The sequence below is a fragment of the Rhinolophus sinicus genome, linkage group LG15 (genome assembly GCF_036562045.2).
Source record: "Rhinolophus sinicus isolate RSC01 linkage group LG15, ASM3656204v1, whole genome shotgun sequence".
NCBI classification, from domain to species: domain Eukaryota; kingdom Metazoa; phylum Chordata; class Mammalia; order Chiroptera; family Rhinolophidae; genus Rhinolophus; species Rhinolophus sinicus.
In genome coordinates this window covers 40,742,003-40,763,774 of record NC_133764.1, presented here as the reverse complement: position 1 = coordinate 40,763,774, position 21,772 = coordinate 40,742,003, and the positions used below count along the sequence as shown (strand labels likewise).

Genomic DNA, 21,772 nt, shown 5'->3' with positions numbered 1-21,772 from the left:
GCCGTGTTGATGCAAATAGACTGAAGAAGAAAGATGTGGAGAGGGAAGCGCCCCTTTACAGCCGCCTCAGCACATACCAGGGCGATGCACCTGGAAAACTGGCACTGCAGGCTAAAATTAGGAGCAGGTCCTTATGCGGTATGTCCCACGTGTGAAGTCTCAATTACAAGGGAAAGCAGTAATTTTCCAGGGAGCAGCCTGCAGACACCACTTAGCCGAGGGGTCAGCTCCCGTCGCCGACACTGGGACAGACAGACGTTGCGGGCCTCTGGACCGGCCACACCGGGGACATAGCCTTACTCCCAACTGTAACCACGAGGAGACCTCAGACCCCAAACCGAGGGACACACTGAAGTCATCGGGCCCAGGGTGCCAATTAGGGAGTGGAGGGGACGCTGGACCCAGGACCCTGGACAGCGGAAAACAAGCTCTGAAGGGTGTTGTGCACGTTTGGTGCATGGTGCTCTGGGTCATCGTGTCGGATCCATGTTAAATCTCCAGGGTTGATGACTGGTAATGAAGACAATGTCCCTGTTTTCAGGAGGTACAGACTGAAGTATTTGGGCATAAAGGACAGTGTCTTCAACTTACCGTGCAGCGGCTCAGGGGCAGGTAGTGATGGGCCAGTGGCCGCCACGCGCACCTGGCCAGGCTGTGTGGAGCCCCCAGTGCCTTCCTGCAGCTTCTCTGAAAGGTTGAAACTCCACCAAGTGGAAGCCAGCGCCCTCCTTCTCCAGCCAAGTCGGGGTCCTCGGTACAGTGGGAACCCCCCTCGGCTAGGTGCCCCCAGGTTCACATTTGCACGTTTCCCTTGTCTGTAGCGCCCCAGCCCTAGAGAACTGAGGGCCACCCCTCCTCCTACCACTCCACCCAGTCCTGAAAACCAGAACCGGACTGGGCTGCCTCAGGAGCACACGGCCAGGGCGCGCTGGGTCCACTGGGGGGCAGTGTTTGCTCTCGGTCCTCCCGTGGGCTCCCCAGGGAAGCCCGGGGCTACTGGGGAACCATGGTGCAGCCTGACAGAGCGCCGTCTGCGCCTGCGTTTGGGGTTCGCTCTGGTCCTGGCCTCAGCCTCCAGGACTTCTCTGTGGAGCCCGTCAATCGCTACCCTTGGGAACAGGGTGATCATTGAGACACCTCTCCCTCTATTGCTCTGGTCGGCATCTGGACCAGTGGGGGTGGACAGCTGCACAGGGTGGGACCAAGCACGTAGCCATTCAGCGGTCTCAGCTGGGCCTCAGGTTCTCGTGACTGTCGCGCCTTTGTTGTGGGGGGAGTTAGCAAAGTAAAACCACCTGAGCCCACGATCATGGGGTCCCTGGCTGCAGCCCCCCACCCCCGTGTGCAGCCACTGAGACGAGAACATGGCCCGTACAGGATCACAGGCCTGGGGCAGTGTCACCTGTGCTCGTGCTGGGCCATCTTTGGGGACGGAGCTCTGCTCTTGAAGAGTGAGTTTTCTCTGAAATCTCTTAGGCATTCTGAGGTTTGTAAATTCTGTTTTCAGGATTGTTCTTTCCTCACTTAAGAGAACACGAGTGAGTGTACAGTGTGTTCCTGCAGCGGACCAGGCTGGTCAAGCCCCCACCCCAGTCATCTGCTGCCCTTGGACACGCCTGGAAGGCTGTGACACTTTCATGGTGGCATGGCTCAGCCCGTTGAAGGCGTATGGGGCCCCTACGCATGAGCCCAGCTCCAGCCCCCATTCCTCCAGGCCTGTCCCAGCCCCTCCACAGGCCCGGGGGCCCCACTCATGTCCTGCGTCCCTGAGAGACAAGCAGGTGGAAGCCCCGCTCACTGGGAAGACAGGTCGCTGGCTGGGTGCATGGGGCTGCAGGGCTGCAGGACCAAGTGACTCTCCCTTACGTGGTCCCACCGCCACAGCCCCCTTCCACGTGCCACAGTAGCCTGTGTGGGCAGTCAGTGCGCCTCAGGTCGTGGGAGAGCACCGCGCGTGCCAGCCTGGAGAGGCGCCTCGGGAAGGGGCAGGGACAGGGAGAGCGGGCTGCCAGTTTCTTGTGCTGGCGCCAGGTCAGGGCACACTGGCTTTTCACAGGGTCAGGAGTGTCCTGCTCCCTCAGGGCCTTGGATGCCACTGGCCCCTCGTGGGCCCCTGACTGAAGAGACAGCCCCCCATCCTTCTTTCCCTTTCTGTTATTCTCCACGCCCCACCTCACTCCAAACACGCCTCCAAGTGTGATGGCACGTCAGCGTAGGAGCCATTTGGTGGGCACAGGCCAGGACGTCCAGGACAGCGGTGGGGTCGGGACTGGGGGATGGGGTGCTCAGGACTCGAGTGCTGGCCCAGAAGCCCCAGGTGCTGCTGCCTCCCCCCTTGGCCTCTGCTTTTTCTCCGCACTGTCGTCAGGATGGTGGGGAACTGGGGCCGGCCTGCGGTGGCTGAGAAAGAGTCCACACAGATGGCAGGTGGAGAAAGTGCCCAGACAGAGCCGGGAGGATAGGGACAGACGCTGAGGAGTGGGCTGCGGGGAGTGGGGGAGGCGCCCCAGCTGCTGAGTGCGGGTTGGGAAGGAAGACAGGGAGGGAGGCTGCCGCCAGGCCTGTCCTGCCCCTTTCATGCCAGGGGCTCCCGCCTCACGGGCCCTGGGGGCACTGCCAGCTGGCTCCTCCTGTCCTCACTGGAAAGACACAAAGGCACACTGGGGGGTGAGGAGAAGGACCCAGGATGTGACTGGGAGATTCAGGGGCCTCATTCATGCCACTTGTCAAAGGCATCGGGTGCATGGCCGTTGTCCATCTCTGCTAATGCCTGCAGACAGTGGTCCCTTTGGAATGGCATCTGTCACCCAGGGATGCCAGTTTTGAGATGAGCATTGCACCCCCACTGCCAGATAGAGGGGCTCATCTCATCGGCGGGTTTGGTTCACAGGGCCTGGCAGATGTAGGACCGGCGGGGACCGAGGGCCTGGCGGTGCAGCCTTCACCGGCCCTGCCCGTGCAGCGACTCCAGAGGAAACTGAAGGAGGCAGCCCGCAAAATCCTGCACCTGCGCCTGGAGAAGGAGCAGCTGGTGGAGCTGGGGAACCGGCTCCGCGCCGAGCTAGGCCGGCCTGCAGGTGAGCCAGCAAGGGTACCGGCCAGGGACGCCATGCCCTGGGGAATGGAGGGAACCGCTGCCAAGGTGCAGGGTGAGGAAGGCGGGAGAGAGAACAGAGGCGCCCTGTGGAGGGAAGCAGGGTCAGGAGTCGGTGCGGTGCGGCCTAGTCTGGGGCGGGAGTGCGTGAACCTGCTGGCTGGCAGCACTGGTGAGAAAACCCACAGGTGAGGACGTGGCCGGCGGCCCATGTGCACCGTGAGCAGCAAAGGCTGCCATGCTCCCAGGCTGGCTGTGGCCGCCTGCGTCTCTGCTGCGACCTAGGCTGGGGCCGTCGGCCGCAGATGTGCAGGCTGCCTGCCTCAGAGGAGCTGGTTCCCAGGAAGGCGGCGACGCTCTTCAAAACAGATGCGCACACTTTTCCCTTTTGTGGCCATTGCTGAAGCAGCAGTGGCCAAAAGGCCGTTCTGTGTCTCTGTGGCTCCTGACCGGAGCCAACACCGTAAAAATCATTTCACTGCACCTCCCCACACCCTCAGGAAGGCTGTGTGTCCTCTGCCAAAGAGCTGACACAGAAGCACTGTGTTCGGTTGGGCGTCCGAGTGGGTGACGGGGTCCAGGTGGCGGAGAGCAGCACATGCACCATTTCTGCCCTTTCTCGGTAACAAGGAAGCCAAAAGTAGGTGAACCTGTGGTCAGCAGTTAATGGTTTGTTATTTTACTGTACTTGGAAATGATCCAGACATTTAGTGCGTTCTCTTCATTTCCTTTAACTTAGGAAAACCCTAAGGTTGTATGTTACCAAAGAGACTTAGGAAACTATTTAAGTAAACACTGGGAACAATAACTGCAAAAAAGCTCGGCAACACTCATCTTATTTGCATATATTTAATTCATTTGATTTTCATAATCATACTTAGATACTCATGAAAACTTTGAGACATTACACAAAGTCAGCTATCACCCAAGCTACTCTTCTGGATGACAGATTTTGTAACAGTGGTAATATGAACTTATTTGATTAATAACCGAGGTAGAATAAAAGTTGTATGTCTGCATGATAGATGATTCTGATAACTCTGAAAACATGCCTATTTTAGTTAAACCAACAAACTTAAGCTTTTATTTACCAAAGATTATTTTATATCCTGCTAACTTGAAAAAAACATTTGGGTTAATTTCTGTATTTGTTGAGAATTTTTATGTAAGTTCTAAACCAATTAAATAGAGCTCTTTTACAAATTACTGTTAGCAGTGCCATCCGGGGGTAGAAAGATGTCACACATCTACCACATATGTACATAGACTCACACACAGGTGCAAACAGCTCTCATTTTTTAAATTAGTCACTAGATGGGTAATAGTAGCACAAAACTCACTAGGTTATAAGAGAACAGTTGGATCCAATTTTTGGTGGTAGTTGGAATAAGTTAAGTTCGCCTGCTCAGAAGGCCAAAGCTCTTTTTACCAATATTTGTGGATAAGATTTTTAAGATTTCTCATTTCCCAATTTCCAAATATTTCCTTCTCTGCCCCTCCCCCCCTTTTTCCCTTTAATGAGAAATGTATCAGGCAGGACTTTGAATTGCTTCCAGAGTTGCAAGTCTGGTTTTGCAAAGATTTGCAAGTCAAAGACAGCTGTTGTCAGTCCCCACAGAACTGGATTCTAGCTGAGCATCAAGGCTGACCCATCCACCCACTCCACTCCACTGCTGTGTGTGTCGGGGAGGTTTCCCATCCGGAGGGAGTCGGGAGTTCTGTCCTGACACACAGCATGCTCATACGATGGCCTCTGATGGCTCCTTTCTGAGCTCACTGGAGGAGGGTGCTCTGGGGGCCGTGCGGCCATCTGATAACCACAGGACAGTCATGGCAGGAGGGACAGACAAACAGCCCCTAGGAGCGGGGTTGGGAATGGCCATTAATCTTTCCAATTGCTCTGGAAATTTGGTGGGATCTTCTGAAGTGGAGGGTAGCGAAGGGCTTTGTAATTTACAAGAGTTGTTCCCTTCCAGGGGACAGGAGTTCCTCGTGGTGGGGGGTCCAGGACACCCTGCAGAGGACAGCAGGTGCTCAGGCAGGTGCTCAGGGCGGTGGCTGCGCGGCCTGGGGGGTAGGAGTTGTTGGCGGGACAGCAAAGCGACCCCTGGTGCCGTCTCGGGGGCTGCTGCTAAGTTTATTTCCTGGCCTTCACAATGTTTCCAAACAGATAAATAGAGTGGACTTGTTTGGGGCCCTTTAATATTGGGGGGACCATTGGGGATCCTTTGGCCCTCCCAACTTTAGGTAGTGCTGTAATCCACACTTTGTTCTAGTGCATTAATGACTATTTCTTAATCACTATTTTAAACTTTTCACCTTGTTTGGACGAGTCCTGTGACTCTCCCTTCAGCATCTTTCCATCTTCATGTTGATTAACTGCCATTTTTCCGGTTGCGTTTAGTTCAAGGGCAAAGGCCTAAGAGAAATTCCTACCAGGCTCTGAACATCAGCTCTGGACGTTCACTCAGACCAGTGGCCTCCCATCTTATTTTATTTTAGTTTTTAAAATAGCAGTAAATATGGGCCGGCCTGGTGGCTCAGGCAGTTGGAGCCTGGTGTGCCTAACGCCAAGGTTGCCGGTTCGATTCCCACATGGGCCAGTGAGCTGCGCCCTCTACATCTAAGATTGTGAACAATGGCTCTCCCTGGAGCTGAGTTGCGGTGAGCTGCCATGGGCTACTGTGTGCGGCCAGGAGCGGCTGGTGGCCAGCGTGAGTGGTCGGCAGCCAGTGTAAGTGGCCGTGTACTGCTGTGTGGTGCCGTGAGTGGCCGACCGACAACCAGAGACCGACTGCCTCAGCAGTGGGGGGAGCACAAGGCTCATAATACCCGCAGGGGCCAGGGCGCTGTGTCCTACACAACTAGACTGAGAAACAACGGTTTGAACCGGAGTGAACCGGAGTGGGGGGAGAGGTGGAAGAAGGGGAAAAAAAAATAACAGTAAATCCATTGAAACCCATTAATCTCAGGAGGTTGTTCATTGACAGAAACGTTTGAGGATCCTCCCTGGGTCTCAGCAATTCTCCAGTGACAGCCCTTGGCTGGGCGTTTGACCCGACCGAGGGGGTGTGTGGCCTCAGGTGGCCTAGTGGGCTGTCTCCCCAGAGGAAGGGCCGCTCAGCCGAGAGGAGGGGCAGTCTTCTGCATTAGGTGCTGTGACAGCTTTACTTTTTTGCTGGCCTTGGACCACAAGTCTTGGGTGAGGCTGTTCTGGCGTCCCGCCGCCTACTGAGGGCACTTGACGCCCGTGGAAGCAGGTGCCCTCTTCCTCCAGCTGTTTGGTCTGGAAGCTCTTGCTTTTCAGGGTGCTTTTTAAATACATTGCGTCGTTCCTGACAGTGGCCGTTGTAGGTCTAGGTTGTGAGTTCCTTGAGAATCAACAGCTGTTTGGTGGGATCCCAGCTACCAACAGAGTTTAACTCACATTTCCTGTCCTGCCATATCCGCAACTGGGGTGCAAAACCCACATGTTTGTCTGGCTGTGTTTTGGGGGCCCCAACTAGATGGTTACCAAACCACGTTTGCACACCAGACTCACAGTTTTTTAGGATGGGAGCTCTCTAAAATTTTTTTTCCATTTAGAAGTTTTTCCAATTTAAAGGATCCATCATCTCGCTGTTGACGAGTAGCATCATCTCAATAGTGATTCAAACTAATAAGCCTTTTATGGCTTCACCATGGACACAAATGTATCCCCAAAGAGGGTACAAAATAAGGCAGCCCTCATGAGATCCTGAATGTTCACGCCCCAGAGACAGTCAGAGACAGCACAGACCTTCGTCATACAGGTGGTCAGGATGGTGGGGTGCATGCGGTGTCTCTCGTCTCCCTCAAACTGTGAGCTGTTCCAGCCACAAACCCGCTCATTTGTGGCCCCGGGCCGGCATGACTGCACTGGAATCTCTCCAGCACTAATGGATGATGAAGGTTGAGACGACAAAAGCCCCTAAGGGCAGGGACCCCACTTACTCCCTGGGGAGCTGGCAGGGCAGAACAGAGAGAGTGCTGCTCGACTTCATGTTGGGAACCCCAGTCTACCTGAATGGCCCCCAGATGCACCCCTGTAAGTGCATCTTCTGGATGGTGGAGGCCAGAGAGGATATTCTCACTGGTCACCAAGCTGAGCTCTCAGGACACAGAACGAGACAAACGGCATAATAAGCAGAGACAAGCAGTGACCATCTCTGGGAAAAGACCTACAAACCCAGAGTATCCTTCACCAAGCTGACCAGTGTCGCTAGCCCAAGAAACTTTCACAAACACTTCCTGCTAACCAAAACTTAGAGAAAAAGGCAAAGAGTCTCACCACTTTTGACTCACCGGACCCTGAAGACAGAGATCTGGGAGGCTGACAGGGCAGGGGTTCCTGCTTTGTGCCACCTGTTGTCCCAGGCCCAGGGTCTCGGCCCTGCCGGTGTCCTGCAGATTGCATCAGCTATAGGGATGGAAAGTTCTGGATGGTTTAAGAATTAAATTGACACAAGAAAAATAGACGGGAGGAAAAAAATAATTTAATTTGTACCTACAGAGGTATCACAGAAGCGGAACCTAAAGAAATGACCAAAGCAGGCAATTTTTATACTTTGTAGATAAAGAAACCATATATTTGTGAGGGATTGACAAGACAAAGAAATTTAGGCTTGGGTGCTTAATTCGTGGGGAATGCACACAGCCCTGGGCCCAGTCCCCTGTCTGTCATGCAAGGATTTTGATTTCCTGCTCTCAGGGAGACAGAAGTGGTCAGAGGATCCTTTGTGCACCAGCTGTTTCTTAAGTAACTTTAATTCAAAATGTGCAAACTGGCATTGTGGACAAAAAGGGGGTCCTGAGGAAAGGAACCTCGCCCGCGATCTGACCACAGACTCCTCCCTGGGCGGGCAAGTGGGTGAGTCCCACCCCAGGCTGTAAGTTCTTCAGCAAAAGGCTTGTCCAGCAGCCCTGACCATTGTCTGTGCATCTAGGTTACAGGCCTTTGAAAGAAGCCTCCAGAGCAAGAGTCTGTCCTGTAATCCGATCCCCGCATGCTTTCTGCTACCCTCAGTCATCTTCCTTCCTTCCCTCCTTAATCTCAAATGAGTAAGAGAAACTGCAAGGCTGTCACTCTACAGAACCTTGGACACCTTGCTTCCCAGCAACTGGCATCAGTTTGGGCATAAATGCACTCACAAAAATTCTCCACGGGTTTGGACGTTTCTTACATCAGCTGCATATTTTGGGGTGGCCTGCCCTGAGCCCCGTGTCACACTCATCCCCCCAGCCTCCCCACCCAGTAGAGGAGCCTCTCCCACTGGGTGCCAGGTGCTTGCGACCCCTGCCACTCCTGCGCGCTAGGCCCCCACTCTGGCTAAACTCGCAGCCCCTCTCACCGGGCCTGCTCCCTGGCTGCTAAGCAGTCACAGGAAGGTCATTCCCTGCTGACGAAGTTTACAGCCTTCTCTGAAGGCTGGTGAGCCCTCAACCATAGAGCTTTCTGTACTTGGTGCCTTTGTGAATGTCGGACTGAACTCTTCATTTTCTGTGGTGATTTGTCTGGGTGGGTTTCCTGCCTCTTCCTGGATCAGTTTAGTCAGTTACCTTTTGCTAGAAAGCTCTGCGTCGTCTCTCTCATGGAGTCCACGTGGGAGCCTGTGAGCTCACTCTCCGGTCGCTGGGGGGGGCCTCCCCTTCATTTTCTCAGACTTCGGGGTGTGGGGGGATGTGGGGATGTGTGGTCATCTGGACTTACCCTCCCTCATTGGTGAGAAAGTCCCGCCTAAATAAGGTTAGAAACTTGAAAGCCACCCAGACATGGGAAAGGGGAAGGTCTACAGATTTGATGTCATTCCTTTTTAAAACATCTCCAAGGGAGAGGCACGTAAACAAAGACAGTTATAACGTGGGGATGTTCGCTAAGCATTGGACACACACTCGTAAAAGGACCGGTGCCTGAAATGGGTGTCTGCAGACCTGTGGGGATGGCAGGTCCCACGAGGAATCCACTCAGCTGATGATGGTGCAGTGACAGCAGCCTGACCCAGAGCCTGATCAGGGCAGGTTAAGCATCGGGTTCAAATCTCGGACGAAAGACTCCGGGCCTGGTGTTGAGCACACGGACACCCAGGAACCTTCCCTGGCGAAGTCTTTTTTTGGACAGCTATTGGGCTGCGTCTGTCCAACCTTTAACTGTTCACACCGTTCGAATCAGCAATCCTCCCAGAAATCTATGATCTTGGCAGCATTGTTGTTACAGTAACAAAGTGACTGGGAACATGTCACTGTCTGCCTAGAGCCTTGGAGTCCAGACCTGGGAACGCACTCGGCCATGAGAAGCAGGAGGGAGCTGTCTGCACACTTCTCAAACTCCATGTGAAGGGGTCTGGTTTCGCCGTTTGGTTCCAGCTGTATGGATGATGCTTCTGCCAGACACGGTCCGACGGCAGCTCCAGGTTCCTCAGAAGCTCTCACTTTCTGTATCATTTCAGCACAGCCCAGCCTGGCCTGCTGACTGCTCTGCGTACTTCAGCCTGGACGTGTCCTGTGCAAGACGCAGCCTGCAGACAAGCATACTTGAATCAACAGACATCTCAAGGGGGTGTGTGTCCGTGTGTGTGACTGTGTGAGTGACTGAGTTTGCACATGTGTGACTCTGCATGTGTGAGTGTGGCTGCATGTGTGACTGCATGTGAAAGAGTGTACACACATTTTTGAGTGGCTGCATGTGTGCATGTGTGTTCACATGTGTAAGTGGCTGCACGCACGCACACGGAAGGCTGGAAGGAAACATCCATTTCTTGGCAGTTGGGGAGAGGACTGTGGGAAGAAAAGGTGTGGGTTTGCTGAGGTTCGCTGTGCTCGTGAACACACCACCCGCTCCGTGTGCTTCCTTTCAGGAGCCGCCGTCCCAGAGCCACACTGGCGGTGGGACTCAGCTGTCCCAGTGTTTAGACCAGATGGCAGAGATGTTGGGCAAGACTGGTCTGTCCACATTTTTCTGGAAAGATGTCTGGTTCATAAATTGTGTGGCTGAAGTCACTGAGTGCTGCATGGTGACCACCTGTGACAGAGCGTCTTGTCATCATTTAACAGCCAAGGCCAAGCCACACTCTCTGTCTGCAGTGGTTTCCAGGTGCTTCTCTGGCAGTTCCAGCACCGCCAGGCAGGGCAGACCCCAGGGTTCACCTGTACCTGCCCCAAGCCGTGTCCTCACCCGTCTGCCTCTGGAAGAGCCTGTCCCCGCGGGCAGCTGGCAGAGCTGCCCCTCACCACTTGGCAGCAGTGCTGCCTGGCAGGTCTCCATCCCACACTGCCAGTGACCAGCGTCAGGTTCCCATGCAGGTCCAGGCCTTCAGACGGAGTGTGTGGGCGGCTGGAGGTGTCAGGACCCACCTGGGCCTGTCCCCGTCCACGTTTCCATCAGCCCATCACGAGGAAGCACACGGCTGTGGCGCTGGCTCCAGTAGGTGACATGTGACATGGTGGCCCCTCTCTGAGATAGAGACCGTCGTGCCGCCTGCCATGGGGTCCAGGCCAAGACCACGGGGAAGCCAGAGCAGACCGCACCGCTGAGTGGACTTCAGCTCCGGTCACCTCTGTCCCTTCCGAGCCCTTCTCCTGCCAGCTTCCTCTTCCCAGAATCAGAGCCCCCTGGCATTTCTGTGGTCTGACCCCCAGGGTCCGTAGCTGACATTAGGGTCATTCTCTGTGTTGTACATCCTATGGGTTTGGACAAACGGATAGTGACACGTACCCCCGACTACAGCGTCATGGAGGGTATTTTCACTGCTCTGAAAGTGTACCCCCCTCCATTCATCCCCCCCTCTCCAGCCCGACAACCCCTGATCCTTTTACTGTCTCCTTAGTTATGTCTGTGCTGGAATGTCATAGGGTTGGAATCACATGGTATGCAGCCTTTGATACCTAACATTTTTTAAAGATTTTTGTTTTTCTGATTATAAAAAGGCTGTTTGCTCACTATGAGAAGTATTAATTTGTACAGGGAAGCACAACCGACTAGAGCCTCTCATCTGTCCCCCAGGGTGTCTGTGTGCATGCTCACAGGCTCCCTCGCACCCCGCTGGCCCCCCCAACCCCTCTGATGCTTTCTCACTGAACGGCCCATTGTGCACATTTTGAGGTCATTACCATGGCTGGCTCCTTTCAGAGGCGACATCGTACACCGGTGTCGTTTGTTCTGCCAGCAGTTCTGCAGTGTCCAGGCACACAGACACCCTCTGTGACACCTTCTTGGGATGTCAAAGTATTGAGTGCATGAAACCGCCCTCCAGAGAGGGAGTGACCCTGCATTGCTACGGCTGTAGATAAAAGTGCCTTTCTGACCACAGCTCACAAACTACGTATTTGTTAGGAGTTATTTGCCTATCTACTTAGGTAAAAATATTTCATTGTCTTAATTTGTATTTCTTTGATGAGTGTGTGCCATTTGTATTTCATTATCATGTCATTTTCCTGCTGAATTTTTGATTCATCTAGAAAAGATGTGATAAAACAGTGAATTAGAATTCCCGCTTCATGTTTTCAAAATGGTTAGCCAGCAGAGCCAACACTGCATTGAGGCATAAGGAGAAAACATTTATTTACATTTAACTTGCTATGATTACACATGAACATCTAAAATCCCATTGTAAGTGCATTGAGAGAAGCGGGATTTCAGCCACATTTTTGAATTGGGTGACTGAGACTCCCGCCCCTTGATGTCAGCACCCGCCAGCACTGAGAATGATGGCTTAGCTGGAAATTGTGGAGGTAAGAATGTCCAAACCTGTAGAGAATTTTTAGAAAAATGTATTTGAGCTGCACAGAGGATACGCCTGGAAGCAAGAGCAAGAGATAAATGCTGCCGAGAAATGACAGTTTGCAGCTTCTTTTATGCCTGGGAATGAAGGAAGGAACGGGAGGGAGATTCCTTGGAGGTGGGGAAAGCCTCGGGGAGGGATTACAGGAGAGTTAACAGGCCTGTGCTCTCCTGAGGGGGGTCTCGCTTTAAGAGGAGAGTCCGAAAGAGGCTTTGCAGAGGCCTGTGTGAGCCTGGATCCACCGAAAGGCAGGCCAGCCGGCAGAGTTACAGGCCTGGGGCATCTGTGATCAGATCCCCTTGGGAGGTTACTTTCCATAGAACCCCATTTTCGTCCACAAAATAAAACTCGGTGTTGGCGTTTTCTTACAACTTTGTAAAGAAACCCGTGCTCCACTGTCCTCAGAGAAGTCGGCAGGCTGGCCTGAGGGCTGTGTGGGAGGGAACAGCGCCACCTCCGCAGGGACCTGTCCTCTGGCCGCCCCCATCTCTCCTCCCTTTGTCCCCTATCTCAGGGTGGTGCTTTGCTGTAACTTATCCGATTCTAGAGTCAGTGTGGTTTTTAAATCTTATGACTTGCGATTATTTTTTCCATGGTTTAAATCTCAACCATTCATTCTTTAAATGCTTTAAATACTCTCCTTCCCATTTCTTTCCAGTCTCTTCTGGAGATCTTACTGGACACTCGGACTTGCTTCTTAAGGTGTGAGAGGAATTTCTGTCTCTGCTGCCTTCCAGCAGCTTCCCCAGGGGCAGCTGAGCCAATGGGTGGGGTCCTGTTCTTACCTGCACTTTCTATTTCGTCCTTTCCGAGGGCTTCATTGTGCTTTTCTGGATTTCTTTAATGTTTATTCTTTCTCGTTTAGTACAACTTTAAGGTGTGACTTTTCCATCCAAGTTTCACTTTGGCCGTCCCAGAAGCTTCGAGATACTGTTACCCTGCGATTAGCTTCTAGATGTTCTGCGGTTGGGGCTCGTTTTCTCTTTCACTCGAGTTTTTAGGAGAGTTTCCACATTTCTGTAGTTATTTTTAAGCCTGTGTTGAGTTCTGCTTTTGATTCTGTTCTATTAAGCAGTTCTATTAAGTACGTCTTATTGTCCGTACTTATTAACATTCTTTCTGAATTTATTTCTACTTGTTGACTTCAATGGCTGAGAAGTAGGTTCCTGTACCTGTCTGTCTCCCCTCACCACAGGGTCGTGTCGGTTCTCAGGCCGTGTCATCCGGGGTAGAAAGGTGCCTGACAGTTACAGCTCCTCAGCCCCTGGGACGCAGCTCCTGTCTGACGTGTGATAACGTTTAGTACTATTTCTTTAACCAGATAATTTTCAGAAGGAGGTAAAACGTGGCTCTCGCACAGTTATGGGAATGAGTACGTGTTGAGGATTTTCTCCTGTCGTCAGTCAGGGGACCAGTCAGATGTCACAACCAGTTCCAAGGAAAACTCAGAAAAGCACAAGTTTATATAGAGTAAAGGAATTGAGTTGCAGATGCACATGGGAGCAGAACTAGTTCTTGGGGGAGGGGGGAGGACAGGCGGGGTTGGCTGTCCAGGCGTGTCTGTGAAGTGCCAGAGGCCTGACAGCTCCAGGGTGTGCTGTGGGTGAGGCCACAATTTTCCCTACAGTTTCTCTGCTTTTGATAAAGAATAATTTCAAAGAAAGATTAGTTTTGATCCCAAAACAAGTCTGGTCTTGTCGGCCTGCTTACTTCCTTGGGCGTCCTCAGAGCATTCACTGGCCATGTCGGCCCTCCGGAGTCTGCTCTGCTAGAAGTTTCCGTGTGGATTCCGGGTTGGACATTTAACAGATTCTTTGTTGTCCTGGAGCTGGGAGTCCAGGACTCACCAGGTTTCATTTGCTGGGTGACTGAGCAAATTCCTATTTCCTCCCGAGGTTTTCAAAGTATTCTGAGGGTCCCGGACCTGCCAGGATGTGATCCTGACACTGTGTTGGCAGCTGCCCTGGCTCCATCAAGACAAGCACAGCTCCTCATGGGTGCCAGGTGCCCACAGTCAGACACGTGTCATTCTCTAATCTGGCAGAGCCTTGGTTGCATAATCGCCGTTTCCAGTCAAGTCCTGGTGAAAACAAGCCATATTGTCACTGAGCCCAGGCACATGACTGTATTTCCCGGGAAGTAAGTGCCCTGCAAGAGCTTCCTTGTTCTGGAGGGCTGGGGGGTGGGGGGGTGGGGGGAGGAGAGCGAGGTGGCACTCAGAAATGCTTCCTTTCAGTTTAGAGGAAAGGGAAAGGGTTCCTTCTGTTGTAGGACGACACCTACAACATTCCAAACAGAAGCTGCCATCAGCCCTCGTCAGCCCCTCCAGCCCCAAGGGGATAAGTCCTGTTCTGTTCACTCTTGGTCCTGAGGTCTCGACAGTCCCATGTCTGTCTCGACTACATTTCTAGAAATTCTGAGGCAGACACGGGACCGGGCCAGCACTGCTCTGCAGGCCGTGGATGCCTCGCAGATGTCTGCTCACCTTGGAGGCGTTTCAGAGTAAACACAAAGGCTCTGACTGCAGGAACCTCGGCTCTCTCCTGCCTGTAGGAGCTTTGTTAATTTTTAATAATTCAAGCATAATAAAGACAACCACAAAGGAAAGAAAATCATCCTGGCGAGACTGGGTAGATTACACAGATGGCAGAAAGCGAGCTGCACAGTGCAGGTGAAGGTGTCACAGCAAACTGACGGAACAACCCATCGAAACTGGGCAGACTTTCTAAGATTTGAACACATTTCATAGTTTTTCTTAAAACTGGCATTCCTTTTTGAAGTTTGCTCAAATCCATATAACAAACTGTCACTTTTAAACCATTTTAATGTGTCCAGTTCAGTGTTGTCAGTGACACTCGCGATGCTGTGTGACCATTGCCACCATCTGGTTTCGGAATATTCTCATCCCCAGTGAAACACTCTGCTCAGCAGTCACCGCCCACCCCGAACCCCCCACCTCAGCTCCTGGCGACCAGCAGTCTGCTCTGTCCCAAGGGTGGACTTGTGGGCATTTCATGCACAGGGAGCCCCACGCTGTGTGACGTGTTTTCGAGACTCGTCCACGTTGCAGCACGTCAGAGCTCCACTCTTCATGGCCAAGGCTGTTCCAGTGTGTGCACGGCCCGTCCACCCCCCAGTGATGGCCGTCTGGCTTGTTTCTGTCTCTGGCAACTGTGAACAGCGCTGCTGGGAACGTGCTCGGGCGAGTCCTCATTTGAACCTGTTTACAGGTCTCCTGGGTCTATCCCTCGGGGTGACCTGCCAGCTCACACGCTCACTCTGTGTGACAGGCCGAGGCCAGTGTCCATGCCGATCTCACTGGTTCACGTCCCACGGGTGGAATGGGAGGGCTCTCATCTCTCCGCATCTCTGGCCACACTTCCTTTCTGTCTTAGCGATGCCAGCCATCCTGGTGCTGGGAAGTGGTGTCTCCCTGTGGTTTTGACGTGACCAATGATGCTGAGCGTCTTCTCATGGGCTCGTTGGCTGTTTGTGCACCTTCTGATTTTATAGCTTTTAAACTCAGCTGTTGTAAACTGAGGAAAATGAAGTTATTTCCAAGTTCTGTCCCTCCTATGTCCTTGAATCACTGGGAAAAACCCACTGTTACTTTAGGGCCACATGAGGAGGTCCACGGCAGCAGGACCCACTGCAGAGCCACTCAGAGGCCCATCACACGCATGTGTTCAGGTCGCGGTCTTCAGATGAGTGGAGATGTCGGCTTCTAGAAAGTTTCTCTGTTTCAGCATCCAGTCTGGTAAATACCGACAGCGCAACCCACAGAGAACCAGCTGGGTCGGCGGGAAGCTTGTGTGTAAGCAAGCCGATTCGTTCCTGAGAAATGTTGCTCAGCAGTAAAGGTGTCTTGCCCTATGTCAGCTTAAAGATCAATTTCCAGGCTTTTTCAGTAATGTGACCCAGGTGAGTTCATGACTCACTGGATGCCCACCCCGTTTCTGAGAAAGAATGCCGAGCTTGCTCACAAGCACCATCCCTTGGCGTCTGTGGGGGCCTGGCTCCAGGCACCCCCCAGGTACGCGACTCTTTGGGTGCTGGAGTGCATCCGTGGGCCATCCGCACTGCAGGTGGGGAACAGCCCGGTGCACAGCTGACTGCAGGCTTACACTTTGCTTCCATGTTTTGCTGCCACGAGGTGTGTCCTCAAGTCTGTTGATGAAGGAGCCCATTTCCACCCCTTTGAGAAGCTGTGTGAGGCTGTCGACACAGCTGTGGGAAGTTGTCTGTGTGTGTCATGAGCTATGCGGGGCGCGCATACCCTTCACAGTTGTCCACCCGAGCTCCAGCTCGCGGGCACAGAGGGACTGTGGTTCTCAAGAGGGACAAGCTGTTCCTGAGTGTTTGTAGTGTGTATGAGAGAAATCGGAAGTTATGTGCACACAGAGAGCAAACGCTTTCCCTCATCTTGTTTCCAGGGAAACCACGTCACCCGCTGCCTGGCTGCGAGACCCGCACCCCAGGTGACAAGACCCAGGCGCCCACGGATCGCGGCCTGCCTGTGGGACAGCTGCAGCCCCACTGCACAGCGCAGGTAACACTCCTTTGTCTGAAAAACGTATTTTAATAACTTTGGACTAGTTGCTTAAGTATCACATTTTCATTACAGGAACTTCAAAATACAGTCAACACAATTTTAAAAGCCTCCAATTTTGAGCACCCAAACGTAGTTACCAATAACATTTCAGTCTGTTTCTGCTGTTGTTTACATTACAAATCATATCAGACATATGTTCGACTATAGCTCTACCCACTCCGCTGTTCTTTTTTGAAATATTCCCCAATATGGTAGGTTTAAAAAATTGCATCATTTAAAAATGTCTTGTATCCTTAGTGGTATTAAAGTTTTCAATCTATTTATCTCCCATTTGTTTATTCTTTGCTTATTTTTCTACTGGTGTGTTTGTACTTTTCTTGTTAGTTTATAAGAGTTCTTTCTAGATAAAGGAAATTGCTACTTGTCTGTTCTAAATCTTTCTCAAACTTGTGATTTGCTTTTTAATTTTTAATTTTTCTTAAATCTACAGGCAACATTTTTTTTTTTTACTCTAATGAACTGTCAGTCTGCTGTGACGGTTTATTTTGCTTTTTGGCTTAACGCATTTTTCTCTATTCTGAGTTTAGGTTAATAGTCACTCATTTTCCCGGTTGTTCTATTTACTAATTGTCACAATACCCTTTTCCTCACTGACTTGGAGTTCACATTTTTATCATGTGCTACAAATTGATACTCTTGCTTATTTTTTTAATTAATTTTTTATTTTGAATTTAAAGTTTGCACAATGTTGCAAGAATAGCACATGGCCCTTCACCTAAACCCACCAGTTGTTAACTTATCGCTACGTTTGCTTTATCTTCTCTCTCTTCGCTCCCTCTGCCTCCCCCACATTTTCGATGGAGAGAGAGGGAGCGATGACAGACAGATAGACAGACAGACAGATCTTATCCTGGGCCAGTTCAAAGTAGGTTTCAGACATGGAACCCCTTTATGTCTAAAAATAAGTACACCCCCTGACATAGTTATAGTAAATTACCAAAGTCAGGAAACAGCGTTCATACAGCCCTAGAGTTTAATATTCACATTTTGCCAGCCACCCCTTTTTAGCCGTTCTCTGTCAAGCAGCCTGTCCATGACCTCAGTCGGTCCAGCACTTGTGTGTGCACATGTGTGGGTGTATATGTGTGCACATATGAGGTCTGACAATTAAGTCCGCGAGCTCATCCTAGAAAAACTGCCACATACCTCATTGCTGAGTATCACTGCAGTCACCTTCCAAGCACTCCCCTTGGGAAGCTGTGCACTGATTCCAGTGCCTAGTCCACCCTGCAAAGCAATTTGGGACTCTTTTTCTGGAATGGCTGTCAGAGCTGTCGTCGTATTACCCTTGATGTCCCGAATGTCATCAAAATGTCTTCCTTTCAATATTTCCTTTCTCTACGGGTAAAGAAAGATGTCACTGGGGTTCAGATCAGGTGAGTAGGGAGGATGTTCCAATACAGTTATTTGTTTACTGGCTAAAAACTCCCTCACAGACAGTGCCGTGTGAGCTGGTGCATTGTCGTGATGCAAGAGCCATGAATTGTTGGTGAAAAGCTCAGGTCATCTAACTTTTTCACGCAGCCTTTTCAGCACTTCCAAATAGTAAATTTGGTTCACTGTTTGTCCAGTTGGTACAAAATCATAATGAATAATCTCTCTGATGTCAAAAAAGGTGAGCAACGTTGTTGCAACGAGCTCGCGAACTTAGTTTTCAGACCTCGTGTGTGTATGAGTGTGAGCCTGTGTGTGCACGTTTGTGTGCCTGTGTGCGTGCACGTGTGCCTGTGTGCGTGCACGTGTGCCTTGTGTGCATGCACGTGTGCCTGTGTGCGTGCACGTGTGCCTTGTGTGCGTGCACGTGTGCCTTGTGTGCGTGCACGTGTGCCTGTGTGCGTGCATGTGTGCCTTGTGTGCGTGCACGTGTGCCTTGTGTGCGTGCACGTGTGCCTGTGTGCGTGAGTGTCCCTCAGCCAGAACAGGTCTTCTGCCCTCCGTGGCTTCCAGGGCACTGACAGTTGGAGAAGCCGGCCGGTGGGCCTTGGTCTGTGGGATTGACGCTGCAGGATTGTAGGGCTCGGGCTATGCGCTGATTTCCCACAGCGTTCCAGGCAGTCATGCTTCTGCTTCAAAGTTGTCATGTTTTTACAAATCACATTACAAATATATGTAACAAGCTTGCCCTTGTTTCTGTTCCTTTACCAAGTTCTGTTGGCTATTCTCTCTCATTTAATCTTTACTGGGTAGATAGTGTTATTTATGCACTGATTTTTTTTAAATAAATATTTTAGACTCTAAGAAGATCCAAAGAACACCTGTGTGAATACCATCCAACTTACTAAGTAAATGTTGGAAAGTCAAAGCCGCTGTAGTGCTCTACCATACTCCCTCCCACCCCTTCAGACTGGCTGAGGCTGGTGTCTCTGAGCGACAGTTGAAAAGCCGTTGTAAGTCGTGTCTGCCTGTGCACACACCTTTCTGCACACCTGCTCTCTTTCACCATAACGTGTCTGAGCTGTGTCCATGCAGACACACATCCTAGTTCAGGGGTTGGCAGACTGTGTCTGCAACCAGCCAGACAGCAATTGTTCTCCCCCTTAAGGGCTGTGCAGCCCCTGTTGGACACATCAAGTCGCGTCCAGCCTGAACACGGCCACGGGCGGACCGTGGCCAGATGGACTTGGCCGCACCGGTGAGCTTCATGGATCTTCACATTTTAGTTTCTTATAATTTTCGTGTTGTGAAATATTCTTTTTCTTTTGATTTTTCCAACTGTTTAAAAATATAAAAACTTTCAGCTCCTGGGCTGCACAAGCAGTGGGGCAGGTGGGGTTTGGCCTGGGAGCTGTGGTTTGCCTAGTCCATTTGATGGCTGTGCCAGTCCTTCCAACTTACATGTTCTAGCCATGGTGGCTGTTAGGAACACAGCGGACGTTTCTAGAATGATTTCATCTGCCAGCTCTGCGGAACAAACTGATGCTAATATGCGCGCCCCCATGGTCACCTGGGTTCTGTACTCTGACAGACGTGGCTCTGTGGGGAGGGCCCGCCCCGCCCCCCAGGCTGTACCCTGCTGCCTGGCCAGGACACGCTGCAGCACAGAGGCCGGTGGCTGGCACCCCCACTGTATCCTGTTCAGAGAATGACCCCCCCACACACAGTTTAGCTTCTGCCATAGGTTTTGGTCTTCTGTCGATCCACACAAAATTGCCATTTTTGTGGCTCAAAGTAGTTATATATCAGCAGTTTCACATTTGGACCTAAGTCCAGCCTCGTGCAGACCCTTCGTCAGTTTAAACAAGTTCTTTCTGCTCCTGATTTGCTGAGATGGTGCCCAGGACTGGTGCTGAGTTCTGCCAGTGCCCGTCCGGGGACCTGGCTCCTGCGAGTGTGCCGTCAGCCTCCCTCCGTCCGACACCACGCTCTGGTTAAGGGCGTATATGCACTGCAGGTCCTCGCAGGGGCAGCAGTGTCCCCTCAGCCTGGGTCGTGTGCTTCTGCCTTGGGAGCCTCCTCACTTTTCGTTCTTCAGGAGCATTTCAGTACAACTGGAAACTTCCACCCTCACGGATCAGGCGTCTGTGCAGTTTCAAGGGATATGGGGGCTTACAGTCTTGATGCTAATCTTCATCTGTGGGATGTTTTGCAAATACAGTCTCCCCGTATGTAGTTTGTCCTTTCAGTTTATTTTAAACGGATGGAAATAAAAGCGAGCCAGAGGGCCTGTTATAGCATGAGGTGACATGAGTTCTGAGCTGCTGTTAGTGAGGTGGGAGTGGCCACAAGCTCCGTTGTGCAGGGGGCCGGTGGACAAGGGCAGGAGCCTGGTGTGAGAAGTGTGGCGGGGTGGGGCTAAGTTCATCCTGGCCGCTGGACAGTGCATGTCCCTCCCTTTTGGCTTGTCACCAAGTGGACTAATTTCCCAGTACCAGCAACTTGGGAAAAGTGTTTCTTCTAATCTTGAGTGAAGACTCAGTAAAATGCCCAGTGGACAACCGTGGACACTGAATTCCTTATTTAAATGTCCACGGCAGGACGCCAAGAATACGAAGGAGGATGGTTTCTGCGACAGCGCAGCAAAGAGCCGGCCCCACGTGGCTCAGACAGTCCGTAGAATCGATGCTTGGAGAGGCTGTGCAGCGGGCAAGGCGGAGCCGGTGCGGGTACAGAGGGGGGTACAGAGGGGGGCACGGCAGGGCCAGGCTGTACCCTGGTGCTGTGTGTTTATGCCACGTCTCAGTGTGGGGACCACCCTCGGGAATGCCATGCTTGGTGTCACAGGAGAAGGCCATTACCCTGAGTGCCATCTCGGTCACCAGACCTTCATGTAGGTGACGGTGCTGTAGTGTTAGCAGAAGGGTCCAGCCAGACAATGAGGTGGTGGTGGGAGCCAGGCCCCACAGTGGCCCTTCTTTGTGGCACACTGGCCTCACCCTCTCGCCCGTCCCTCCAGACCCCAGCGCGTCCTGACGGCCTTGCCTCTGCCATCCCTGCATTGAGTTCCAAGGGACCCCAGCTGGTGGCACACCGGCAGCCCCCAGCCACGGGCACACGGCCTGCCTCCAGTGACCTTCCTCTCATGTCCTTGAGGGCTCACCACAAAGGCCTGTCACCTGCCCAGATGGGTAGGGAGCCCTGTTGCCTCTGTGTTGGAGGGAGAGTGCTTCCAAGGATAACTGTCATTTCTACCTTTTACAGAAGCCACACGAGGTCTCCACAGTGACTTGCAGATCAACTCGTCAGAAAGAAAACCAGTCCCCAAAGCCACACCAGGCTCAAGAATTCCACCAGGACAATGGACACCACACCCAAAGGTCCTCGTCACTTGCCAGCAGCTCCCTCCAGGACACGTGGAAGTTACTGGACCTGGGCTCCAGCCCTTCTGGCCTCACCTCCCAGGATGACTCGACTCCAGGTAGGCGAGCGCGTGTGTTCCTGGGCCACTGAGGACACCGTGGTTGCTCTCCAGTTGCTCTCCTCTGCTTGGTGAAGCTCCTGTACTCGGTGAACCTCCCTCCTGTGGCATGCCCCCCGAGCACCCCCGCATGCTCCGTGCAGACCCAAGGACAGAGCCCAGCTCAGCATCCAGCTGATGACGTTGTCGCATCTACGCAGAGCGGAGCATCGTCTCCATGAAAAGCAGGCAGGCCCGTTTGAAGGGCCCCTTTGGGGGTTGCTGCATGAGACCAGGATGTAGCAGGAAGGGCGGAGGGGGGGGACCCTGTTGGAGAGGCACTGACTCAGCGTCAGGTCAGTCCAGACAGTGCCTCCTCCCTGTCTCACAGCCACACGCCTGCTAACTGTGTCAGCCACATTGGCGGGCCGGCGTTT

The 21,772-nt window shown here is 52.3% G+C and overlaps 1 protein-coding gene across 8 annotated transcripts in view; it reads left to right on the top strand.

The window, feature by feature from the left end:
• The window catches only part of CCDC57 (coiled-coil domain containing 57), a 94,131-nt gene that overhangs the window by 45,572 nt on the left and 26,787 nt on the right, over positions 1 to 21,772 (top strand). For 4 of the 8 annotated variants that reach the window (XM_074320962.1, XM_074320966.1, XM_019735521.2 and 1 more), the window contains 4 exons: positions 2,891 to 3,077; positions 16,323 to 16,438; positions 20,476 to 20,604; positions 21,140 to 21,356. In XM_074320962.1, the coding sequence (XP_074177063.1) occupies positions 2,891 to 3,077; positions 16,323 to 16,438; positions 20,476 to 20,604; positions 21,140 to 21,356 (649 nt within the window). Of the gene's footprint in view, positions 1 to 2,890; positions 3,078 to 15,635; positions 15,811 to 16,322; positions 16,439 to 20,475; positions 20,605 to 21,139; positions 21,357 to 21,772 lie in introns of those variants that run through there. The other 4 variants (XM_074320961.1, XM_074320965.1, XR_012492418.1 and 1 more) reach the window with 3 other exon arrangements.